The sequence below is a fragment of the Neolamprologus multifasciatus genome, chromosome 19 (assembly GCF_963576455.1).
Source record: "Neolamprologus multifasciatus chromosome 19, fNeoMul1.2, whole genome shotgun sequence".
Taxonomy (NCBI): Eukaryota; Metazoa; Chordata; class Actinopteri; order Cichliformes; family Cichlidae; genus Neolamprologus; species Neolamprologus multifasciatus.
This window is the reverse complement of record NC_140457.1, coordinates 23,769,879-23,793,822: the sequence shown is the minus strand read 5'-3', so window position 1 is coordinate 23,793,822 and position 23,944 is coordinate 23,769,879. Positions and strand designations below refer to the sequence as shown.

The 23,944-nt window shown below is 39.1% G+C and overlaps 1 protein-coding gene across 2 annotated transcripts in view; it reads right to left on the bottom strand.

Annotated features, from left to right (window-relative positions):
- Window positions 1-716: 716 nt before the first annotated feature.
- Window positions 717-23,944, bottom strand: part of exoc3l4 (exocyst complex component 3-like 4) — a 34,810-nt gene continuing 11,582 nt past the window's right edge. The window contains exons 7-15 of one of the 2 annotated variants that reach the window (XR_014871090.1): window positions 22,244-22,369; window positions 21,914-22,014; window positions 20,494-20,586; window positions 18,077-18,200; window positions 15,277-15,399; window positions 14,459-14,611; window positions 13,395-13,516; window positions 7,022-7,790; window positions 717-6,949 (exon numbers count right to left, since the gene is read on the bottom strand). Coding sequence is in view for 1 of the 2 variants with exons in the window: in XM_085142750.1 (XP_084998876.1) it covers window positions 7,571-7,790; window positions 13,395-13,516; window positions 14,459-14,611; window positions 15,277-15,399; window positions 18,077-18,200; window positions 20,494-20,586; window positions 21,914-22,014; window positions 22,244-22,369 (1,062 nt within the window). In the remaining variant the exon portion in view is untranslated. Of the gene's footprint in view, window positions 7,791-13,394; window positions 13,517-14,458; window positions 14,612-15,276; window positions 15,400-18,076; window positions 18,201-20,493; window positions 20,587-21,913; window positions 22,015-22,243; window positions 22,370-23,944 lie in introns of both variants that reach the window. The other variant, XM_085142750.1, reaches the window with a different exon arrangement.

The following is a 23,944-nucleotide window of genomic DNA, read 5'->3' as shown; positions in this document are numbered from 1 at the left end:
TTTGCACATCCAGCTTTTAAATTTGGTTTAAACAACTTATTTAAGCTGCTGTAGTTTGGTTTAACATTTGGCGAATAATATACGTATTATAGTTTGTTTGTTTTTTTGCATGTTTTTGTTTATTCCTGTAAGTCTTTGCAAAACTAGATAACTAAACTATTTTTTCCTCCTTTTCATGGTCACTGATTAGAACTTCCTGTGTTTTGCTGTTTAGTCTGTAGTTTATCATTTTCTCCCAGTGCTGCTGCGATTTATGTTAAAATAAATGTGAATTAAAGTTCAATGCATTCAGCTTAAGGTGAACGCTGCAATGTTATTATGTATTTCCATTGGGGCCCTTTTCAGTGTCTCACTCTTAAACGAATTCAGCAACTCAAAATATTACCAGGTATAAAGAGTGATTGGTGTTGCAGGTTAGAAAAAGTTGAAGCAACAAACTTGTTTTGCTTTGAAAGAAGTTATGAAAGAAGGAACTAGATCAGGGGTGGGCAATTCCAGGACTCGAGGGCCGGTGTCCTGCAGGTTTTAGATCTCACCTTGGGTCAACTCACCTGAATCACATGATTAGTTCATTACCAGGCCTCTGGAGAACTTCAGGACATGTTGAGGAGCTAATTTATCCATTTAAATCAGCTGTGTTGGTTCAAGGACACATCTAAAACCTGCAGGGACACCGGCCCTCGAGGCCTGGAGTTGCCCACCCCTGAACTAGATCCTACAAGCTCATTATATGAAAGTCTGGAGACTTCACACACTGTAAATTCACATATATTTATTCTCTGTCTCACTTTCAGTTTTTAAATGTGTCAAAGCAAAATAAACTTAAGAGTCTTAAGAGAAAGCAGAGACAACAAAAGATTTACTTTAAAACCTTGCTTAGAGTTATTAACTCAATTTAACATGCCTCCACACGTGAAGTTTCACAATGTTTCTCTCTGCTACTCTACTTGATCCAACTATTGAAATTCGTTCCTTCCCAGAAAATGATTTCACAATTCCCCCACGATGCTCGGAGCAAAAAAGTGTAATTCACTGCATATGCAGAACATTTAATAAGCTTAGTAAGAACGCAGCCCGTGTATTAACTCCTGATTTGCCAGATTGTTAGAGGTTAAAACATTTTTCACTAAGTTTAATTTGGGTAATAGAAATCTGTGTTTGGATTAACGTCCTAAGATTTATCAGTCAGTTAAGCATCAGCATGAGATGAAGATGGCAGTTGTTTTGGTTAGTGCGAACAAACTGCTTCCAGCTTTACAGTTGGTCTAATATTAATCACTGGTCACCAGGTCTCTTAATTCCTGTTGTTCTTCTCCAAGATTGTATCCATATTGCGTCCAATAAACACAGTCTTGAGTACTCACAGCCCTGCCCATCATGTATCATGTTGGCCAGCCTTGTGGGATTTTGAACAGCTGTAGCCGCTTCTTGTTCTTCGATAAGCCAGGTCCGAGCCAGCTCCAATCAGCCAGAACTCGTTATCGTAGTTCCATATTGGTAGATGTCGTTCAATGTCCTCCATCGAAAGTGTGGCCAGACACACGATGCAACCGACCATCGAGTATCCGGCAGCACACGTCTCTGCAGGACAATCGGGCTCTCCCAAGTCCAGGAGTGTGTCAGTTTCGTTAAGGAACCAGGTGATCAAATCCATAATTCTTCTTTAGGTTTTTAGAGAACAAGTCTGGGAGAATAAGCGAGCCTATACAAAAGACATGAGAAGCTAAGCAGGAAAGATAAGGGAGAGGGAGAAAGTGCGACCGCCTCCGTCAAGAGCCAATGTTTTATCTTCTATCCCTTGAAATGGGCAGCAGGTCTTGTTGATCACAGAATGATATGGTGGCTGTGAGATAGTTTACTTAGAGCTGTGGTAGTGGAACAAACGTTGATGTGGAGGAAGGCCAGACATTAGAGGAAGAAGGTGAAAGTTCATGGGGAGGACATACCAGCTTTTGAGGAACCTGTGCAGAGGCAAAATGACGCCATCCAAAGTCCATTATGGATACAAAGTATTGTGTAAGCTATAACTCTGAAGTTGTGGGATGTGGTTGCTGAACTGCCATTCAGGAAGTGAACCATCTTTCCATGGTGGCCTTGTTGCATTCTGTTTAAGAAAGTTGTCACTATTCGCTGTATCAGATCGTTTAGATCAATTTATACTTTGATGCACTGCCTAATTTTGAAGACTCTCCCTCAACTTACTGAACTAACTTTAACTAGGAACCAGTAAATTCAGATCTTACTTTAAAACCAGTTTGCATGTTTTCTATTTGATGTATTCAGAAGACCAGAAATTTGGCAGTTGTGGTCAACGGTGCCCTGCTTTCATGTTTCATCCTAAAAAAAATTTTGTATGGTTGAAATTGAATTGATAAAGACAGGAGACATAGAGTTTAGTGCACATTTAGCATATATGTTATTAATTACATAAACTAACAGGATAAAAGAAAAACAGTATAGAGAAATCAAACTCATAAATGGTGTTTGTTTGTGTTTGAAAGGTCTTGATGCATGCTCAATCATCCAGGTAAGAAAATCCCAAAAAGTTGTTTCTGTTCATCTGGACGTTGCGTTTTCAGTGGAAGAGATGTTTCGTCACTCATCCAAGTGACTTTTTTAATGTGGGCTGACTGCAGGTTTCCCCAACCTTATAAACAGTACATTTGCACAATGACTGAAACTATCACCACCGACGAACAATGGGCTGTGAGGTGAGTTCCTTGATCAAGGAACTCACCTCACAGCCCATTGTTCAAGTCATTGTGCAGGTTACAGCTAATAAGGTTGGGGAAACCTGCAGTCAGCCCACATTAAAGAAGGCACTGTGATGAAACGTCTCTTCCACTGAAAACGCAACATCCAGATGAACATAATCAACTTTTTATGGGTTAATTTGAAAGGTTCGTTTTTACTGAAAAAATGAATTTGAGTTGAAGCAATAGAACCGCAATAGCTACAAAAAAGATATCACTTAACCTCCTTTGTGGCCTTAATAATATGGATGCTGCAATTTCCACCATTTTTAAAAAGAAAGAAAGTTCATGTGCTCTGTTAGCACATCCCCCACAAATGTGGCATCATTAGAAAGCCCATGATGCCTCCTTGATCGTGCAGCAGGATTCATATAGATAAATTAAGAAATGTCCCAGAGTCAAATCCCAGACAGAAAGCAAAAGATAATTTCTGGGTCTTAGGAGGTTAAACCTTTTATTAAGTGGGACAATGAATGACTCATGACTTGACCCTGGTTTCACATTCCTAGCCATGTAACTGGGAAGGAAAAGAACTTGCTATTGCCATATTTGCATGGTAGCTTAGTTTTAGCACCACTTAAAGAAGAAGAAAAAATGCCTGCAAACGCAAACTACATTAGTCATTACATTTCTTTATTTCTCTGTGCACAGCATTCTTAAAGCCACACTTGTGCATTTCTATGAGTATGAGCTCTGGACTTTTCTGGGCCAGTGCGCTAACCTGATCATTTTCTTTTTCAGCACTTCTGTTGATTTGGATCATTGTCCTGCTGCATGACTTCCATGGTCAGCTCCACATAGAGCATAAACTCGTCCCTCCAGGTCTTCCATGTCCGTGATAGGTTACTGGAGTCCAATACCAGCGTCGGCGGCGCTTTAAGGCCCTTCATGCCTTGCTGCGGTGCTAACTCGATTAGCCGCTAGTTGCTCACCGCTCCGACAGGCGTCTCACGTGGGTCCACTCCGGCCGTGCAGCTTACTCCGCTACCTGCTCCGCTGTCCGCTCCGCTGCCACCATGTTATATTCTGGTCTCATTCACGACAGACTCCAGAATATCTATTTCCTACCCAACGGGGTAGTAAGTTTTATTAACAAGTCATGCGACTCAGATTGGTCCTGTGCCATGTGCAACAGCAACATACAGCCTAACAATCCTTACTTGTGTGTCACTTTAAAACGTCCGTGCAGCAACACAATCCATTGTGGAACAAACCATCTTGCAAACAATAATTCACATTATCACACACCGTGCTTGACAATTTATATCTTTTCTTCTTTTTCTTTTTCATGTGACTCATTATATTTATATTGGCTGCTAATCACATTTTGAATGAAAAAAGTGTTGATTTAAGTATTTTGAAGAAACATCCTGGGAACCCTCAGAGAAATTGTACAAACAGCTCCAATGTGATTACTTTTTTGCAAGTGAGAGGCAAAAATACGGAAGTACAAAGAAAAAATCTTTGCATTAAAGGACTCAGTCAAGTGAAAGTTTCTGTTCAAGGCGAGTGATTTTACATGTATGTACTCTGTAGCCTTTTGAGCAGTGTACATTGGGAAATGAGGGAATGATATTAATATTAACATCCTAATGCTTCCATAAATAAGCAATAATGAGACAGCATTGGATGATTTATTGTGCTTTGACAAAAAAAGAGTGACCTGCCTATAATAGAAGCAAATTGTCCATGAATGTATTTAGAGGTTTGTTTGTTTTTTTGTTTACAGTACGATCATTAAGTGGTGGATGCTGGAAGTCATAGATTACAATAGTTGCCAAGTAGTGATCGGCGTGGGAGAGGGATAACATTGTACACCCCTCAATTTGTTATGTTTTGCTAGGAAACAGGAAGAAGGTGAAGTGGTTTCCTGAAAGTACAAACATACATGGAAACAGACTTTAGCTGTGTCCCAAAACGTCGGCTGCATCCTTCAGAGGACCCGGCCTTCGCGGTCTACGTGGGCCGGGTCCTTCAAAGACCGAGAAGGCTGGAAGTGCGAGGCTGTGAAATGGGACGGTCTAGCCTTCAGATTTGCGTCACCGCTGTGTCAGTGGAGTTTAATAAACTCGGCCGTCTGCTCCTTGCTATCTAAAATATAACAGGACACTGGCGTAAATTCTTGACCGTCTCACACTTCTGTTTAATCATTTTCTGTTTGACGTTTATTCAGCTGTGTGAAAATCCCGGAGGAACCCACTCGATGGATTAATAAAGTTTTATTTAATCTAATAATCTAATAACTTTGATCTCTCTTGTTGGCAGCTGAAATTTGGCTGGGCCGCGCTATGAATTCTGGGATATGGTGGGCCACGAAGGACACACCCGACCCATCCTTCAAATTCGGGGAAATGAAGGACGCATTTGTCGGCCACATTTGAAGGAGTCGACGAATTGGGACAGCCTTCGTCGCCTGGCTGTGACATAATCGGCCTTCAAATGCGGCCTCCGGAGGATGCAGCCGACGTTTTGGGACACAGCCTTTGTGCAATACTAGCAAACTTGAAAGTCAATATTTGGTATGACCACCTTTATTCTTCAACACAGCCTGAACTCTCTTAGGCAGCTTGTTTGTCGTTTCTCTAAGCAGTCTTCAGAAATAGTTGTCCAGTTTTCTTGAAGGACATTCAAAGTTCTTCTTTGGATGTTGGCTCTCATGAAGCTTCAGCAAACAGTAGACGCATCAACTAAAGTGTCAGATTAATCGCTCAGGTCCTGTGTCAGGTCTTTGCTGGATTTTCTCTTATTTCTTAGGGACATGACTTTCAGATAACAATTATTTGTAGTAGATTGTTTTTTTAAGCCTGTTTTGTCCACCGCTTGCCCAATTTCCTCAATTTTTTTTAAGGACATGAGAAACCATTTTTGTTGGTGCAAAATGTGTAAACTTCTGCATTTTGTGTTCAGCTACACAAATTGGCACATATCATGTTTATATGACAGGCCGATAGTAACAATGTTCCTAAATATACAATTAACACAGGTTCATCATGCTTGAATGATTCATAGGTCAGTATTAAAAATACATTCCTCTGAAAATAGTCAGATACAATGACGGGACTGAAAATGAGTGAAAAAGCAGATAATATCCACAGAAAACTTTTAAAGGCCCACAGAAGGGGGTAAAAGTGTTGTGCAAGACCACTTTCGGAAATTAAAAGACTCGCTGGAAACAAAATATAAAGTAACAAGAAGCAGTGCAGCTGAATTAGCAGGGGTGTGACTTGCGAGTACTTGGGAGACTTGGTCAGAAGCCTTGCAGCAGTGTTTTGTAAAACAAACAGGAGGACGAGGAGGCCTTGTGTACAAGTGAAGAAAGGATTACAATAGTCCAAACGAGATGAAACAAATGCATGTATGACCATTTCCAGTTCTAAGCGTGAGACACTGTGACTCAGCTTAGAAATGTTTCTCAAGTGATAAAAACAGGAGTGAACCAGAGATTCAACATGAGCACCCAAAGTCAGGGCTGAGTCAAACGTGACGCCAAGATTCCTGACAGAAGGTTTGGCAAATGTAGCAAGAGGAGCTAAATTTTCCATAACCCTAGGTACAAATGTTTCAGGAGCACAGACAAGGACTTCAGTTTTCTCCTCATAGAGTTGAAGAAAGTTATCAGCCATCCAACCTCTAACGGAGTCTATGCACCTATGCAAAATCTGTAGCTTGCATAAGTTTAATGAAACTTTGAGGGAATAAGAATGCATTTTTTACATATTCATTTTGTTTTCTTTGAAAAAGAAGTAGTGCGGTAAAAAACGTGCAGGATTTAGTTATTTGCTTTGTTAAAACCGATTTTATTATACTTCTTATATTTCTTCTTTAGTCACCTTTCTTGCTCACTATGTGTTAACAGACCTCTCTGCACTGAATCATATTTCTTCTTAATCTCTGGCTCTCTTCCACAGCATGTCTTTTGTCCTATCCTCCTCCTGTCACCCCAACTGGTTGCGGCAGATGTCCGTCCCTCCCTGAGCCTGGTTCTGCTGGAGGTTTCTTCCTGTTAAAAGGTTTTTCTTTCCCACTGTCAGCAAAGTGCTTGCTCATACGGGGTTATATGATTGTTTTTTTTGTAAAATTTGTTGAAAACACTAAGCAAAGATCAGTCCTTACAAAAAACTGCACGTGCCAGTTACTGGAAAACACAAATCTCACATGGCCAGCAAATATTTATCTTTAAGTCTTAAATACATATACTTTTTATATACATTCGCACTGCGGCAAACACGTCATTTGTTAGCTTCATATTATCCTGAAGAATGTTTTACACACATGCACATAAATTAAACACAATTTAGTTTAGATCTCCTAGTTTACACTGTCATTATATATAACACATCAAGTATGAACAGTATAAACACAGTCCACTGCTCACATGACCAGCAAGAAGCAAAGTACGAACAAGTTCACATTATAATCACCTGTTGCTACACTCTAGAAAGGATCTTTGAGTGAGCTTTAATTTAACCCTATCAGTAGAAATAGATTTTTAACTCAGTGAACAGTGAACTAACAAATATCTCTCAAATCATGTTTGCTTTACTGACGAGAACTTTGTTCAGTCTGAGTGACACATTCATTTTGGTCTGAGTTATTTGTATCTTATCACATAAATAAACAAGAAACAAACAAACAAGCAACCCCCCCCCCCCCCCCCAAAAAAAAAAAAACAACCTCAAAACAAAAAACAAAACAAAACAAGTGACATAACAAATATCAGTAGTGCAAAGTATATAAGGCTTTGGACAGGTCACCAATACCAATCCACAGGTGACACGGGTCATTACACTCTGTTGTGTTACACCTGCAGTGTTTTCCTAGTTGTCTGGCATCAGAAAGCTGAAGCAGGAGTAAGGGAAGTTGGACAGGCAGTTTGTGTTGACCGTAACCTGCATATTACTAAATAACACTTGGCTTCTGTCACTGCTGCCAATGTTCACGTCCCTCTTCAGTGCTATGAGTCGCCGGAGGATCAGCTGGTGTTCGTGGCCCCTAATGAGCCCCCTGAAGTACAGAACAGCAACCAGGTGCTTCTTACTGCAAGTGGAGAACAAGATCAAAATGCTTATTAATTCCATATTTATTAATACTATTTATATTTATTTTAATTCATTAGTTAACCAATTTATATTAATTCCATTGAAAGTCCAGTTTACCTGAACCCCCCCACCAAATACAAACACCAAGTATTTTTTGTAGGCTGTTGAGTAGTTGAGGGTATTAACTGTGACTTTCTGAGCCACGGGGGTCATCTAAATACTTAAGTCCATGAGAAACAATGTAACTTTTGACTCTGCAAAATATAACACATTTATTAAATTCTTTAGAATTTGAAGAATTCAAAGCTCCAACAGATATTTTCTGCAGGCTGCGCTGGCTTTTGCTTTTTCTACATGCTTTAAAACTATCTGGCTAATACTGCAGTGAGAGTCTTAACTTCTTCCCCCATAAAGATGACATCAGACAACCTCCCTCATACTATTAACGACAAGTTCCGGTAAATGGAATGATTCTTATATAGCGCTTTTCTACTCTCCCAAAGTACTCAAAGCGCTGTATACAATATCATTCACACCCACTCGTACTATACACAAGTGCAAACTAACCTGCATTAAAATGCATTCACACATGTGAAGGAGGGCAATTTGGGGTTAGTATCTTGCCCAATAAGGATACTTGACATGCAGACAGGGGAAGCCAAGGATTGAACCACCGACCTGCCGATTAGTAGCTGATCTGCTCTACCACCTGAGCCACAGCCACCCCTAGTTCTGTTCTACATGTCAATAACAATGTGAGAATAGTTTCCAGGATTTTACGAAGATAGCTACTTGCTTAGCAAACCTCTCAAGGTCTAGTTTACTGTTGTGAAGTTCTGAGTAATGCAAAGTTTTTACTGATTTTCAACTTTTGTTGTACCCTTGACCCAATTTTAACAAAAATTAAATCAGCTCGAGCTGCCATTGGTATCTATCATCACACAGAATTCACACAGAATTCACACATCACACAGATATCTTGAAAAATGTGGACCCTAGACTGCAAACCAACAGAGAGTCAAACTGTCCATAGCTACATACTCCCTCCCTTTTCGGGGTAAAAGTAAAGCCTTGCCAATCCACAGATGCCAACATCATATGATACATAAATCCATCAAAAAAACATTTAAACTTGGGAATAATCACTTCGTTTTCCTTTCCAAACTGCAGATGTGTGAGTTGTTTATAATTGTGCAATAGTTTGTTATTTTTATTGGATATTTTCAGGATCACATCACGTAGACCTTTGCGCTGTAACAGTGAGGTTCTGACAAAAAAGGGGCAAAAAAAAATCATACTGCATGTCATAGCAAAAAAGGCACTCCACGGTATCTTTACTACTAGATTTTTTGGTAGTACAGTTAAACCTGTTATAATGATCTCTTCACTCACGTACAGTTTTTGAACATACAGTTTAAATTCCTGTATTTACTCAAACCGTATCTGCTGTGGTCCCATGACTTACAAACTTCACAGCACAAACCAAGATTCTAGTTTCAGGGATCATCTCTTTAAGTTTTGACCTTTTTTTTGAAACTTCAGTTTTTCCCCACACTTTACATCAGTTCAGTTTTAACTGGCAAGAGAAACATCTGCATTTCTTGCTAAATGTATTTATTTTCTCATTTGGGAAATAAAAAAAGATGCACATGTTTTCATTTAGCAGAACCGAAAGAAAGAGAAAAAGGGGAAAGAATGTGGCAATGCCCCATGCACATATTGCATGAAGTCTAAAGTTAACCACAACATTACAGGATCATTTAAAGCCCTCCTCTCACATTTCTACAGTTGGAGGAAACTTTGTGAGAGATTACGTAAATCCCAACCTCAGCTATACAGGGTCAACAGGCTGCACTCTGTGCTTCCAGCTTGCTTTTTTGTTACAGAGGCTGCAATTAGCTCTCATAAACAAAAACATTCGTCTCCTGCGCACAAGTTTTTGTGGTTTTCAGCTTTCTGTTATGTTGCGAGAGGAATACGCAATTTTCTTTTAGAAACTAAAACGGTTGCAGTTTGCAGCCTGTGCGAGAGGCAGACAGACAGATGTTGATCTATCTTGTTAGATAGTTCTTCTTGCCATGTTTTGTGAAGTTTCACCTAAGATAAGCTGTGTATTGCACAACAACAGGGCACAGGCATCAAATGATAGGAATGCTGGAACATCTGGATTTTGCCTGCAGTGAGCAGTTAAGAGGTTTCTTTACAGCAGCAATCTGGTGGGAACTGAGGAAACAAAACTCTAAAATGCCTTTAAACAGAGAGTGAAGCAGACCTAAGAACCATCAGATCATTTACAGCAGAGCATTTTAAATCGTGAATGACCGTAACCCCTTGTGCATTCCAGAAGACTCAACTTCAGGGGTATTATCACCACAGGCATCCACAAATGGGTCACTTGGATCATGATTCGTGAACAGTTGACAGCTGGGCAGCAGAACAAAAAACCCCACAAGCTCTTCTCATTAGTCACCAAACATTTTAAGCTTTCACTGTGAAGGATAAAACCACTTCCTAGAACCCTAAAAGCTAAAAGCTGAGTTTTGTGGCCATGGCCAAAATACACCAAAGTAAAACTTTCACAGCATCTCAAAATGTTCTTTTTAAAGTCCTCTCAGATCATGTTTTCTCACAGGTGGAGAAAATCTGAGATAATCTCCAAGAGCATATCTCTGTTTATTTTTCAGATGGATGATGTTTGATTTGTATTTAAATCTCAAAATGTAGACAAGGCTTAAAATCAGAGAACGCAACTGGAGCCAAAAACTGTTCCGTCTATTGAATATCGGCTCGAACTGTCAGCTGAACAAGATCATAATTAATTTTGGACATTTATATAATGTACAACACTATTTAGCCACCATTAATCTCTTTATATGTTGCTTCAACAGAGCTAGACTTTATTGTAACTTTTTAAAAGTGTCTTGAACAATCGTTCTCCAGGGTGTTTCTTTCTTCGGGTTTTTTCCACTTGTTTTCAGTCGAGTTCATGACCATTTTCTGAAAAACCGTTTTATTTGTTTTGCTGCTTACACTGACCTATGCATCAGCTGACTATAAAAAATGCTCCTTACTCAAGAAATGGAGGTGCATTGTGTCTACACATAACACATAACTTTGCAAAGAACCTATTTTAAATATAATGTTCAGGCACTTTGTTACAACAAACCATGACCAGTCTGCCTGTTTTGCAACATCCAAAGAAGAGCTTTGAATGTCATTCAGGAACTGTTCACTGAAATGTCCACTGGACCTATCCCCCATCCACTGGACAGCAGGAAGCTGAGCTAATCTGTTTTTCTGTCCCCAATGAGCACATGCTTTTGTTTTCAGGCGTATGACACTGATTCAGGAACACACTTTCAGGCATCATTTCATCACTTGCTGATATCTGTCAAAAGATTGGAACAACTACTGTCTTTTCTACCGTTCATGTTTGCTGAGCGGAGTGTGTTGTCTCATCATAAAAAAGCTGTCAGATCTAAATTTAGTGCAAACAATATCCAAATTTCTGCAAAGAAAAAGACACTGAGTAATCACCACGACTTGTGGATTTCATCTTTGTTACCAACATGTCCTTTTGTTTATTTTGATCACCTCACATGTCTGCAGTTTGTCCCACTCATGTTCATAACTCATAAAGTGAGAGCAAAGGTCATTATCGTGTGATGGCTGTTAAAAATACCATTCATATTCTGTGGAACGTGTGTGTGGAATGATAAAGCCTCAGACTTGAAGTTGAGGTTTTATTGGCTCCCTTTCAAGAAAATCACATCTCAGATGTCGTGCTTGGACGAGATATATCCCTGATGCTAAATGTCAGATGGGTTTATATGAATGTCACAGACAGCTAATTAAACATTGCTCTTATGCTTTGGGTCAGTCATTGAAATCCGCTTCACTTCCCCATTCTCCTGATGATAGTCAAAGTCCACTTAGGTTTACTTGACAGCTGATAAGGGGGGATTCCTATTCAGCTACAATCTGCCCACTTCTGTGTTTTACACCAAAGATAAAGAATCCCTTTATGTGCTTCAACAACCACAAAGGGGAAGGTCTGACACTTTTGTTGTGTCTTCATTTTGGATTTTTTTTCTTTCTGCTTTTCTTCGTGTGTCACAACCACAAATTTCTGACACAGACATGCTGTTGTTTTATAGTTTACTCCATACATGTTTCACTTTTATAAAACTCATTAGAATTCATTAGAAACCTGGTAGATGGGAAACCCCTAAAGCCTACATACTGCGTGACCTTAGCTTGTCCTGAACTACAGTAAAAAAAACTGCCCCCCCCAAATAAATTTCCAAAAATAAATAAATACATAAATTAATTGTCAATGCTTATTTTATCAGCAATAAGAAAATATGACATCCCAGAGTAATGGTAAATGGTATTTGTATAGCGCTTTTACTAGTCCCCCCTAGGGACCCAAAAGCGCTTTACACACCCAGTCATCCACCCATTCATACACTGGTGATGGCAAGCTACAGTTGTAGCCACAGCTGCCCTGGGGCACACTGACAGAGGCAAGGTTGCCATATCGCGCCATCGGCCCTTCTGGCCAACACCAGTAGGCGGTAGGTGAAGTGTCTTGCCCAAGGACACAACGACCGGGACTGTCCGAGCCGGGGCTCGAACCGGCAACCTTCCGATTACAAGGCGAACTCTTGAGCCACGATCGCCCCAGTGGCTTACACTTTGTCCTGTGATGTGTTCATGGACAGATGTAAATAAAGTTGTAGTGCGGCTAACATCTAACTAGCTCTAAGGAGTTTTATACAGTTTAGTGAAGGCTAAACAGGTTCTGTGGTGTTCATGGTCAATGTTAGGTTACATCCCAGGTGTCTTCGAGGGCCGGTGTCCTGAAACGTTTCTATGTGTCCCTGCTGCAACACACCTGAATGAAATTAGTAGGTCATTAGTAAGACTATAGAACTCGACTCATGCTACAGCAGCTCATGAATGAATGAACACGGTGCAACAAAAGTACTTTTAGAAGTACATTTTTCCAAACACTTTACTTCACTTTTATTTACTTGAGTAGGATTGGGGGTTGCCACCACCATCAAAGAAGCAGCACAGGTCAGCTGATCACAGCCTGTACACAAAGAAAAATGTACCGGCACTCACAAAATAAGCTATTATGTAACTTATTACTGAGCAATTTCTTTGCCCTTGCAAAGCACCCAATTATAGGATTTCCTCTTCCACCAAATCCTACTTTAACTCCTCTCTAACAGCTAAATATTAATCCAAGACAAACAGCGATGTGCTTTTGTTTCTGTTAATTTGTACAATATTAACAAAGCTCAGTAAAGGAAAATTTTAATAATGCTCAACTGCAACAAGCACTGCTCTCTATATTCAGACATAACCATTGGCATAAAACAGGGTTATTTTGTAGAAACCTGGCCTAAATTGTACACACCAAATCTGTAAAAGGCTAGAAACAGTCCAGCCTAAGCGTTTCTTATCTGTCACCTAGTGGATTATGGGAAAACCCTAATCTGCCTGCATCCTAAAGACTAAGAGAGGGTAGAACGGGATTTTTCCTGGTTTATTTTTAGTGAATCGTCATGTTGCATTTGGCAGAAATGCTTACCTGAAGTCTGGGTAATTCTCTATTACAGGCTGCAGATGATTCTTGATGTCTGATGTGTTTTTCTGTCCAATGATGTTGCTCAAGTCGTCTCCTACATGGTAGAGCCACTCATTATTCGACTTCTGTAAAAGACAAAAAATATCAAAACATTAAAAACTGATGGAGTTGCTGCTGACCTTGAACATCCTTTGAATTTTGAATAAAACACATGACTACACAAATAAAGGGGCTACACAGCAGAGGATTTCCTGTTATGCTGCTCATTGAGAGGAATGTGACCAGCCATCAAAGGCAAATACGCCACTTATACATACACTTATACTGCTTTTAACATGAACGAAGGATCTGTGGACCAAAGATCAGGTCAGTATTTTGCATTTTAAAGCAAAAGAGGATGCATATTACGTGAAATGAAAATAAAGGACCATTTAGACATCATTCTTTGTTTTTACATTCATCAGGTCCCAAATAGCAAAGAGAAATTACAAATGCATGCCATGAAAGAGTTCAGGTCTTAGGAGGTTAAAAGTGTTTAGATTACTTGGCTAAAAATAATTAGAAACATTCCACCTGTTCATTAAACACATTAAACACACACATGTGGATGTGTGTGTTTAAACATTAAACACACACATCCACAAATGTGCAATAACACTAATGTGCAATAATCTTTTCTGGAATCGTTGTATTTTTACTCAGTTGTATAAAGCATTTGTATTCTATTTTTATCTTATTGTATATTTTATTCTATTTTATTCTACTGTATATAGTATTTTATTCTATTCTATTCTGTACAGTTGTGTACTGTATTTATTCTTATTGTATTCTAATTTTTGCTTCATAACTTTTGCACTGTCCACTTCCTGCTGTGACAAAACAAATTTCCCACGTGTGGGACTAATAAAGGTTATCTTATCTTATCTTATCTTAAACCTGTTTAAAATTCAAAGTAGTTTGAAGGTTTACTGAATCATGACATGTACTTAAAAATACCTACAGCAATTAATTTGTATTTTACTTTTTATTTGCTTCTAGTGTTGATAGGGAAGTGATGACTTAATTACCATGTCCTCAAATAGATCACTGAGTTTATTCCACTGATGACGGATCTTGGTCGCGGCCTTCTCGTGTTTCCGATTTTTGCACGAGTAGTTACTCTTCATCAGCTGACCGATGTATTCTATCACCACATGGTAGTGCAGTTTGCTTGCAAACGCCTGTCTCCAGGGTAACAGTCACACATACACACACACAGAAAGAGGGAGTTAGGTAGCGGCATAACAGGATGGACGCAAAAAACGGGAAATGTTCGTTTGGAGGTGATAATGCATCGTGACCACCAGGGTTCAATTCATCTGAACTGACACCTTTTAATCTACCTATTCACTCTTTCCTGTTAGGATTCATGACACTCACAGTTTTTTTTTTTTTTTTGCTCTTGCAGCATCCGGAGAAAAACAATGGGACAGCAAAATGTATTAACTGGAACTTCCGAGACAATCGATCTAAAATAAACAGGACTTCCCGATTTCATAGTAAGCATTAAATAACCTTCTAAGTACAATAGATATTAGATGATATTCTGCATCTTTTGTTCCTATTTAAATCACTAAACCCTACAAATAAAACCATAATTATCATAAGAAATTCTGTTGAAGGTAATTCCCTTCATGGTAACTGTCTAATCAGACTGGGACAAATGCCAGAAAATCCTTAGCCTTAGCAAGGGACTTTACTTTGGCAGGCAACCTGTCTTTATTCCAAGCGGCGGGCCTTTCCTGTACTGTAAGTAAAAACATTTGGCTGTTAAGTTTTAGAAAGTAGTTGGTCAACTCTGGACTGCCCCTGTTGACTTTTTTCCAGGCCATCTCCTCCTTCTCACCTTGGCTTGTGGTGGCATCATGAGACTGCATTGCTGGGAAAGCAGCTTTGTCCGGCTGTAGAGTTGATCAAAGTCTTCATCGTTGGTGAGCCATTTCCTTGTCATCATTCTCCTTAAGTAAGACTGGAAAAATAACAAATAACACAGCCATTAATCACATAATGCCTTTGAGGGTTTACTCACAACAGATTATAAAAAGTCACACTTCAAGTTAACACCTGATTATTCTACTAAATAGGCTAAAAGTAAACAAACAAACAAACCTCAAACCTCATATTAAAAGGAATATATTGAATGAGAAGCAGTTAATGGAACTACCTCCTCTCAAAGCCTACTTATATGCGTATTTATCTTCATCACAAAATCTAAATCTAAGGAGCAATCTAAGGAGCTTGGAAAGAAAAGCGTCTGGACTTCTTTAAGTTGCTTGAAGACGTTTCACCTCTCATCTGAGAAGCTTCTTCAGTTCTAGGGTCAAATGGTGGAGAGTCCAAGATTTAAGCCCTAAGGAAGTGTCCCCCCAAGAGGATGATGGACCCCGTAATGATCCACTAACTAATCACACGAGCCAAGGTGTGGCTCATGTGTAGGTCACAATCAGCCAAGGTTTCGGATGAGCTCATTGTGAAACCTAACCCCAGCATACCATGTGATTTTCTGTGGGCAGATGGAATCCTCAAAGGACAAAGGTCACTCTTTCAAGGATGCCAATGTTCATATTTTGGAAAGAGAGGACAGATGGTTTGAAAGACGAGTAAAAGAGGCCATTTATGCCCACTGTGAGCGACCATCTGGGACTCTCCACCATTTGACCCTAGAACTGAAGAAGCTTCTCGGATGAGAGGTGGAACATCTTCAAGCAACTTTAAAAAGTCCCGACGCTTTTCTTTCCAAGCTCCTTAGACTACGATGACCTGGATGACTGAGAACCTTCGCAGACAAAGTAATGTGCAAAAGTCCAAAATTTTGTTTTGAAGGAGCCAGACTAGTATTAAGTAATATTTCTCCACGCTTTCAGAAAGTCTTTTTCTTTGGCCATTATCTGTGTTTTCCCTCATTTTCAGTCCAGTCCTCGAGCCTCTTAACACTGACCTATGAATCATTCAAGCATAAAAAAGAAACCTAACTCATAGAATGAACCATGGTTGTGGCTACACGTAACAAACAACTTAGAAAGGGACACAAAAAGGCAACTGTCTGCACTTTAGTTTTAGTTAAAAAATACCAAAGATAAGTCAACATCTTAAAGAGCATTTAAGTATTGTTCAAGAAGTCTGTAAAACTATTCCTGAAGACTTTTTAAAGGCTAACAGTGAGAGTGAGAGTTCAGGCTGTGTTGAAAATAACAGCAATCATACCAGATATTGACTTCCAAGCTGATTAGAATGGTACAACTGTAGAACTGAACAGCATGTAAGCCAAACATCTGGATTTAGCTTATATCATACTTCCTTGTATCTTTGAATGTTTCGAGACTTTGAATGTTACTTCCCACTTTAAAGACATAACATCTGGAGAAAAGTTTTAGGAAAGCACTCTTACGCTTACTTAGGCGGTCATTCTGCATGTGTTTGTGTCTTTGAATATACTAAAACTTTCCACAATACCAAACGTTTTTGGTCTAAACACTCATAGCATCTAGTATAGTTGTGAATAATAAGTATGCAGTTGGTTAGATTTGGTAGGAGATGTTTGGTTCATGCATGGTGTCAGCAAACGCAGCATGAACATTCACCCCTCTCTTAGGGGTTAATCAGAGGCCGGTTATAAGAAGCAGCTGTGGCCTCCTCCTGGTCCCTGGCAATGTGCACTCATTCCTGTTATTCACAGGCTGTCTTTAAGTATTATATATTGGATTCATTTCCCCTGGCAATTGTTTAAGCTGTGTAACTGTTAAAGGGTGGTTCATTCTGTTGTTCCAGGCCTGCACACTGCTGCTGTGTTCCCGTAGCCTCATTGTTGCTTTGTTGCTGTTGTGTTGGCTGGTATTGAACCTTGTTCTTTTAACTAATGTTTGTTAATAAAGTGTCTTAATTAATGGTTCGGTATTGCCAGCCCTGCTGCTAAAGTTGCTGTTTTCTTTTCTGCAGGTGTATATTTGTAGTTTTGTCTAAACTTTGTTCTATGAAATCGATTTGCCGCGTCTCTGCTCGTTAGTAATGAGCCTGTGTGCCCACAACGTTTGCACTGGTTACTGTAATCTCTCCTGGGGTGTAACTCCCTCCCCAGGTGGCGCTGTCTGCACCATTTAGTTACCGGTTTTCCTCCTTCGTGCAGCCACAGATACACTTTGCTAAATAACTAGCATTTAACTAGCTGATAAGTTACCATCTTCATCCTTTTGTCCAAATATTGGTGCAACTTGGCGTGTTGTCTGCTGCTCTGTTTGGCCCTTTATGTCATCCTCTGTGAATTTTCCCTAAGTGCTTTCGACTATTACTGCAAGAAAGGAGGATCCCCTTTTTAATTCCTCTTTTAGAAACCACAAAAGAAAATGTTTGTCCCTGTGACGAAATGAATCAGTGAGGACCAGAACAGGGATTTCACCTCATATCCTCTTGAGAACCAGTCCTCTGTAATGGACATCTGTTATTTTCTTTTCTTATGTGAGATATTCTACTAAGTCCTGATGTACTTAATAGAGGAGATTCTAGGCTTTTTGTTGATATCTCATGTGTTTGGGTGGCCTGTTTTACTGTAGCTCCAAAGAGGAAGGAAATAACAAAAAAAGTTAAATGGGAAGATTCCCTTTCCTCAGTTTTATATCCTGTACAACATATGATTCACTAGATTGCCGTACCTCGACATCTTCTTTAAACTGATCCTCCAGGTCTTGCATAAGCTTGTCAATCAAACTATCTACCGCTTTTTGAAAGCCGTTCACCCCATCTTCACAGGTTTCTTTGTACTCCTCCATGTGTTTCCTGCAGGAAAAAACAACAACAAATAAAAAAACTTGATCATCAGGAGGTTGCATGGTGATAATATTGCCACATTTTCAATCAGAACTGCACTGGTGAGTCTGGTGAAGCACATCTCATTTGCTTACATCAATTTTAAGTAATTACTTGAGTATGTTGCATGTTTATTTCTGTCTTATACTACCTACAAGTTACACGTGTTTTCAAAATTACAGTTTTTTAATCGATTTTTCTACACTTTTTGTTTTTTAATGAAGCACTTTGGGGCAAACCGTGAGATATATTTCTCTTCACACTTCACATCTCAATTCATTTAAATAACTCGTATGTTTTTACAGGGTAGGGTTGGTGTATTTTTATTTATATTTAGTTTTTTATTTTTCCCATTCCCTGTTTAATACTCTGCAAGAGTCAGCGTGTCCTGAGAGGGTTATCTACAGAGTTGCTACCCCCTCAGCTTCCTAACAGATGTATCTGTAAGTGTGAACATCCCAGGTGATGTCATTCTTTGGATTTACAAGATTCCCAGAAAACTATGACCTCGATTTCGACCTCAGTGAGATTTAAACTCATCTGAAATTTTTACTCGATGCATCTAAGGCATCAGCACGGTGACAACAATCATGGTTACAATGATGATAATGATGTGAAAGCCCAGGGAGCCATTGTGTGATCAGGCTTTGGTTCTACCGTCTGTGTTTTTTTTGGGGGGTTTTTGCCATTCATCCTAACCTCCTTTTTTTACAGACTCTATATATCACCAGGATCTGAATTCTCTGCAGAATGAGGACACCTCTGCCAATATGACATATGCTTTTATTTCAGTAACATGTTGAATGTGGTCCTATCAGGTCTTTTTATCACTGCTATTCACTGTTGTTTTAGCCTGTTTAGGCATTTTGATTAAGCCATCTCCTAAACTTCCTGCAGAAAACTCAATACAGTGGAGCTGAATTATTTTTTTTGTTTTGTTTTTTTAATTAACTTTATCAAAGGCAGACACAGTGTGTTTTTTCCCTTAATGTGTCTCCAGTTCCTTGCATATTTCTAGACTTCCTTTTGTTTTCCCTGGCACTACGGGCAGGAAAAGTGTGTGCACTGAATCAAGCTTTCAAACAGGAATACTGAAGGGCTTTCCTAGTTTAAACATAACAAAAGGTCTGATGAGATTTCCCAGACAGACTTTAGCACTACATCTATTTCCCTTCCCAGTCCTTCCATGTACATATATGGAAAGAAACAGGCAGTGACAGGAGAAACATGAACACAGCAGGATCAGCAACAAAAGAGATAACAGTAATTAAATCAAGCAAAGCCCAGCTAACCAAAATGACAGCAAAAACTAAACTAAGCATGAAAATACGCCCTGAACATATAGCCAATCTGTCCAGGGTATACCCCACATCGTGCCCTATGGAAGCTAGGATAGGCTCTAGGTTTAACCTGCAGCTATAAATATAAAGTGTTAGAACCTTGATTAAATATCCCTTAAATAACCAGCACAGCGAGTGACAGAAGCAGCTGGTGTGCCCGCAGTACTTTCTCTTTCTCCCGATTATACCACAGCAGCGTTTCACATTCAGAGCCCTGCTTCTCTGAAATCACGTGCTCTCTATGGCTTGTATTTATGTCTGAGTGGATCTCTTTTTGCTCTGGCATATAAAAGCCTCTGCTGTCCCATCCAAAGAACTCCCACACTTGTGAGACTCAGCAGTCGTGGCGCACAACAGAATTACTGTCCTGGCAGACATATGTCAGAGCTGAATATCTGCGAGATGACTCATCCAAGCAAAAGACAACCATGAACTTCCGCTCAAGTCTGCTTTCTACATTCGATTTTTTGATTCATTTCAAAAACTTGAATAAAGAGAATGACAGAATAGATTCTCTGTTATAGCTCTAAACATTAAACAGCTTTGTTACAATGAGCAATACACATATTGTTTTCAGAGGATGGATAATACATATTCAGAACCTACTGGCAGTCATGTTTGTCACACTTTTGGTTTTCTTGAGATAAATTGTAATGCTTTTCTGACTTTAGGTAATATACCTTTCATTCTCTTTGATTTTGCATGCTTTTTTTAATCAAAAAATCGGGACTAAATAGCACCCTAGTACATTTTCTTTTAAATTAAAATTGCTCATAAATCCATCCTGTCTCTAAATCCACACGAGATGAATGTGCTGACAGATTTATTGGGGGGGGGGGGGGGAAATGTGGAGACAACCGTGTCACGACATGCTAACTCTGGCAGGGCATTCGTGGATGTTTTCAAGAAGTCACGTGACTTACTTTAAAGAAGCAAAGCTGTTAATGTATGTAATGCGATACTCTGTCCACAAAGGCTGGTGAGAGGTGCAATGCTGGCTGAACGCTTTTTCAAACCTGCAGAGGAAAGAAGAAGCTTCAGTCAAAATATGAGGCGGACAGAGTTAAAGATAAATCACAGGGGTTTAAAAAAATAACATTTTGTGACATTTTGTTAAAAAGCAAAGTTACAGACTTTATAGGAAACAGAAACCCTCCAAGGGGGATGGAAAGATAACAGGAAAAAGTGATGTTTAAAATAATGAATGCATAAGAAGTGTTGTTAAAATGTGCAAAAGTGCAAAGAAAGGTTATTTATTAATCATAAATACACTAGGGGGATTTGCAGAAAGGCTGAAAAGTCATAGCTGCACGATGCAGAAAGTTTTCCATCAGCTTCGCAGCTCCAAGTAAATAAAAGATCTTTTCTGTTTCAGCATCACAGCACATGTGCACAAGTCATCTCCTAACAAAATGGTTTCCCAAGTTTTGTGTGGGAGTCTTGTTATTTCCTTTTCACTGATTAATTCTGGTGTATAATCCTTTATTTTGATTATGTTTTGTTTCTTTTCTGCTATATTTTTGGTAGAATGTTTGCAGGGGAAGATGGAGGAGGGAGATTGCTTATACACACTGTGTGGGATGGGGACAAACACATGATCCTCAGAGGATTGTCTGACCAATCGAGGGGAATATTCTTGCATTGCTCAACATAACATAACATAACATAACATAACATAACATAACATAACATTACTGTCTGATCACTGCAAAAAGGTCAGCCTCCTGATTTTTCATTTGTTTGTTTTTTTAGGTGGATGCTTTCCTCTTCCTCATCTCAGTTCTTTATCACAAGTTATTTTAATCCAGTTGTTTTCGCTGTTCTCTTGTTGTGGCCATAATACTTTTGATCCCACCCTCGCCATGTGTACAGTGGATGAAATAAGTGGTTGATCCCTTGCTGAATTTGGAACTTTGTTCACTTCCAAAGAAATGAAGAGTTTTGAATTTTCATGGTACTTTTCATTTTAATGAGAAGAGTCAGAAAAGCGACCAAAGCTCCAGAAAAACTCTAACAGAATGATTGAAAATGCCACCACTGATCAAAGACATGGATTTACACAACATCTGCACTACATGTCACGGTAATCAGACAGAAAACCATCTATATATTTGTGACTCACTTTAATGCCTGTGCTCAGTCACAAAAATTAATTCTCAGATTTCAACACGCCATCATAAGAAATTGTAATCTGGAGTTTATTTCGAAGCCACTAAGATAAGAGTAAAATCAGCTTGCTTCCAGGAGGGTGGAGTGAAAGTTTTCCACTGAGATTCCTGTGGTAACGTGGCCTGTTAAATGTCTACATGGATAGATAGATGTGTTGTCTCTGTGTTGCCATACCCATTCGGGAACTGTTTCAACTCCTCGAGGCAGGAAGAAACCACTTTCTTTTCCAGCTGAGCATCAAGTTTGATGGAGTTTAAAACAAATGATTTCACGCTCTGTTGAGAAAAAACAGAGCTGGTACGCAGTGTAAGGAAACAGAAGTTATGTGCTGCCACCCTATGGTGAAAACCCTACATTGCAACCTGGAGGATTACAAAAAAATCTGTTGGCAAAGAAATCTTCACTAATTTAAATAAATAAATGTGAGATTTTATCTGTATCTGATGGGTTTGATGTGTTTAGCATGTACCCATTATGTGCATTAGGTGATATTTCAATAAGTACCGTTAGGATGTCAATGGGAAATGAAGAAATGGGGAAGTTGTCCTCCTTTTTAGGAGCCTTGCCATCCTTCCACACCTCTTCATTTTCAAGTTCAATGACTCTGCCCTGTATCATCCTTAGTTCCTCCTGCAGGAAGAGCCAAGCAGAGTGGAAGTCAGCATTAAAGTGCCAGCAAAACAGCTGTTTCAGCAACTCGTGGCAACATCTCTTCTGAGAACTATATCAGAAATGAAACCATTAGTCAAACATTTGCTGGGTGTAACCACTCAAAACTGATGCTTTGAGTATTTTCTTTTCTTATATGCAAGTACAGTGAGTATCTTTGTGTTTTTCACTAGTAAAAAAAATAACTGTTAAATACAATAAGCAAGGAATATGTTTTTTCAGTAACATAAATAACAAGCACTGGTAAAAAACAACCTTACACTGATAATGTGCTCAGTTATCTGTGATCTTGTTTTATTACCATGTCAATGGGTTTGACGCACTTCGAGAAAATAAATGAAAGGCTTTCGTTGTACTATTTTGTATACTCATGTTTTGGTTATGTGACTAAGTTGTGATTACAGCAACTTGGATAATGATTTTAAACAATCTGTTGAAGAAACTGCTTGATTCCTACCAAGGTTTTATTGTTTTACGTGTCTTTAACTGGAAGTTTAACAGTACTGTGCATCAGACTGTGAACTGAAGATTTGCAACTACATCACAGATGATTGACATCTCCACTGTGTAGATGGGTTAATTATCAGAGGATATGCTTTCTCCAATACTCCTGAAACAGAGCTGCAGACTGAGGTCTTTATTCTCTGGGAGGTTGTTACCATGAGTGTTAGTGACCTCTGTCACATTAAAAAGTCACATGACCTGATGTTATTCTAAAGGCAAGATTGTAGCTGGTTCAACATCAGTGTGCTCAAACTGTAAATGTGTTTTATGGCATGAATGTGAAAGCAATAAAACCAAACAAACCTCTGGCCTGTAGTCACTGACATCATGTAACTAAGTTAATCACTAAACTTCTAATCTGATTGAATGTTGGAGGTTTACTGCAACTTATCCCATCATTACTGAGAGGCTATCTGGCATGTAGACAGATTGATAGCACTCTGTTGCATTTCTTCAAAACAATCTCTCTTTAAATATTTAGACTTTTAATGCATATTCCCCCAAAATTATTCAATTTTAGAAGAAAACAACAGCAGAAAATACCTAGCGACAGACACCTTGTGTTCCTTCACATATGCAAGCCATTTAGCAAAAACTGCATTTCTATAAATAACCACTTGATGGCGACTTAGCTACTGTGACATCACACACTGGTTTGTGAGTGTGGTGGATTTTATGTGTTTTTTTTCTCAGTGTACTATCTTGCTGAATGTATATGCTAGCACTAATTATCTATATCTACGTAATTGATAATTTGGTATCTGAGTCTGTGTGTACGGGCTCACTATGCTAACCCAGCTAGCTAGCATTCGCTTTCAACCTAACCTCTCTTTCCATGGTTATCCATTCATCCACCAATCCATCCATCTATCCACACATCCACCCAAACCCTTCAGAAGTTCTACCCAGGTCATAAAAGCCAAGACAGCTAAAGCAAACACAAATGGTAATCCACAAACCAATGAATCAATTATACACAATTGAGTCATGTCAAGTCAGCTCAGTTTAGGTCATGAAAGTCACAAAACCAGT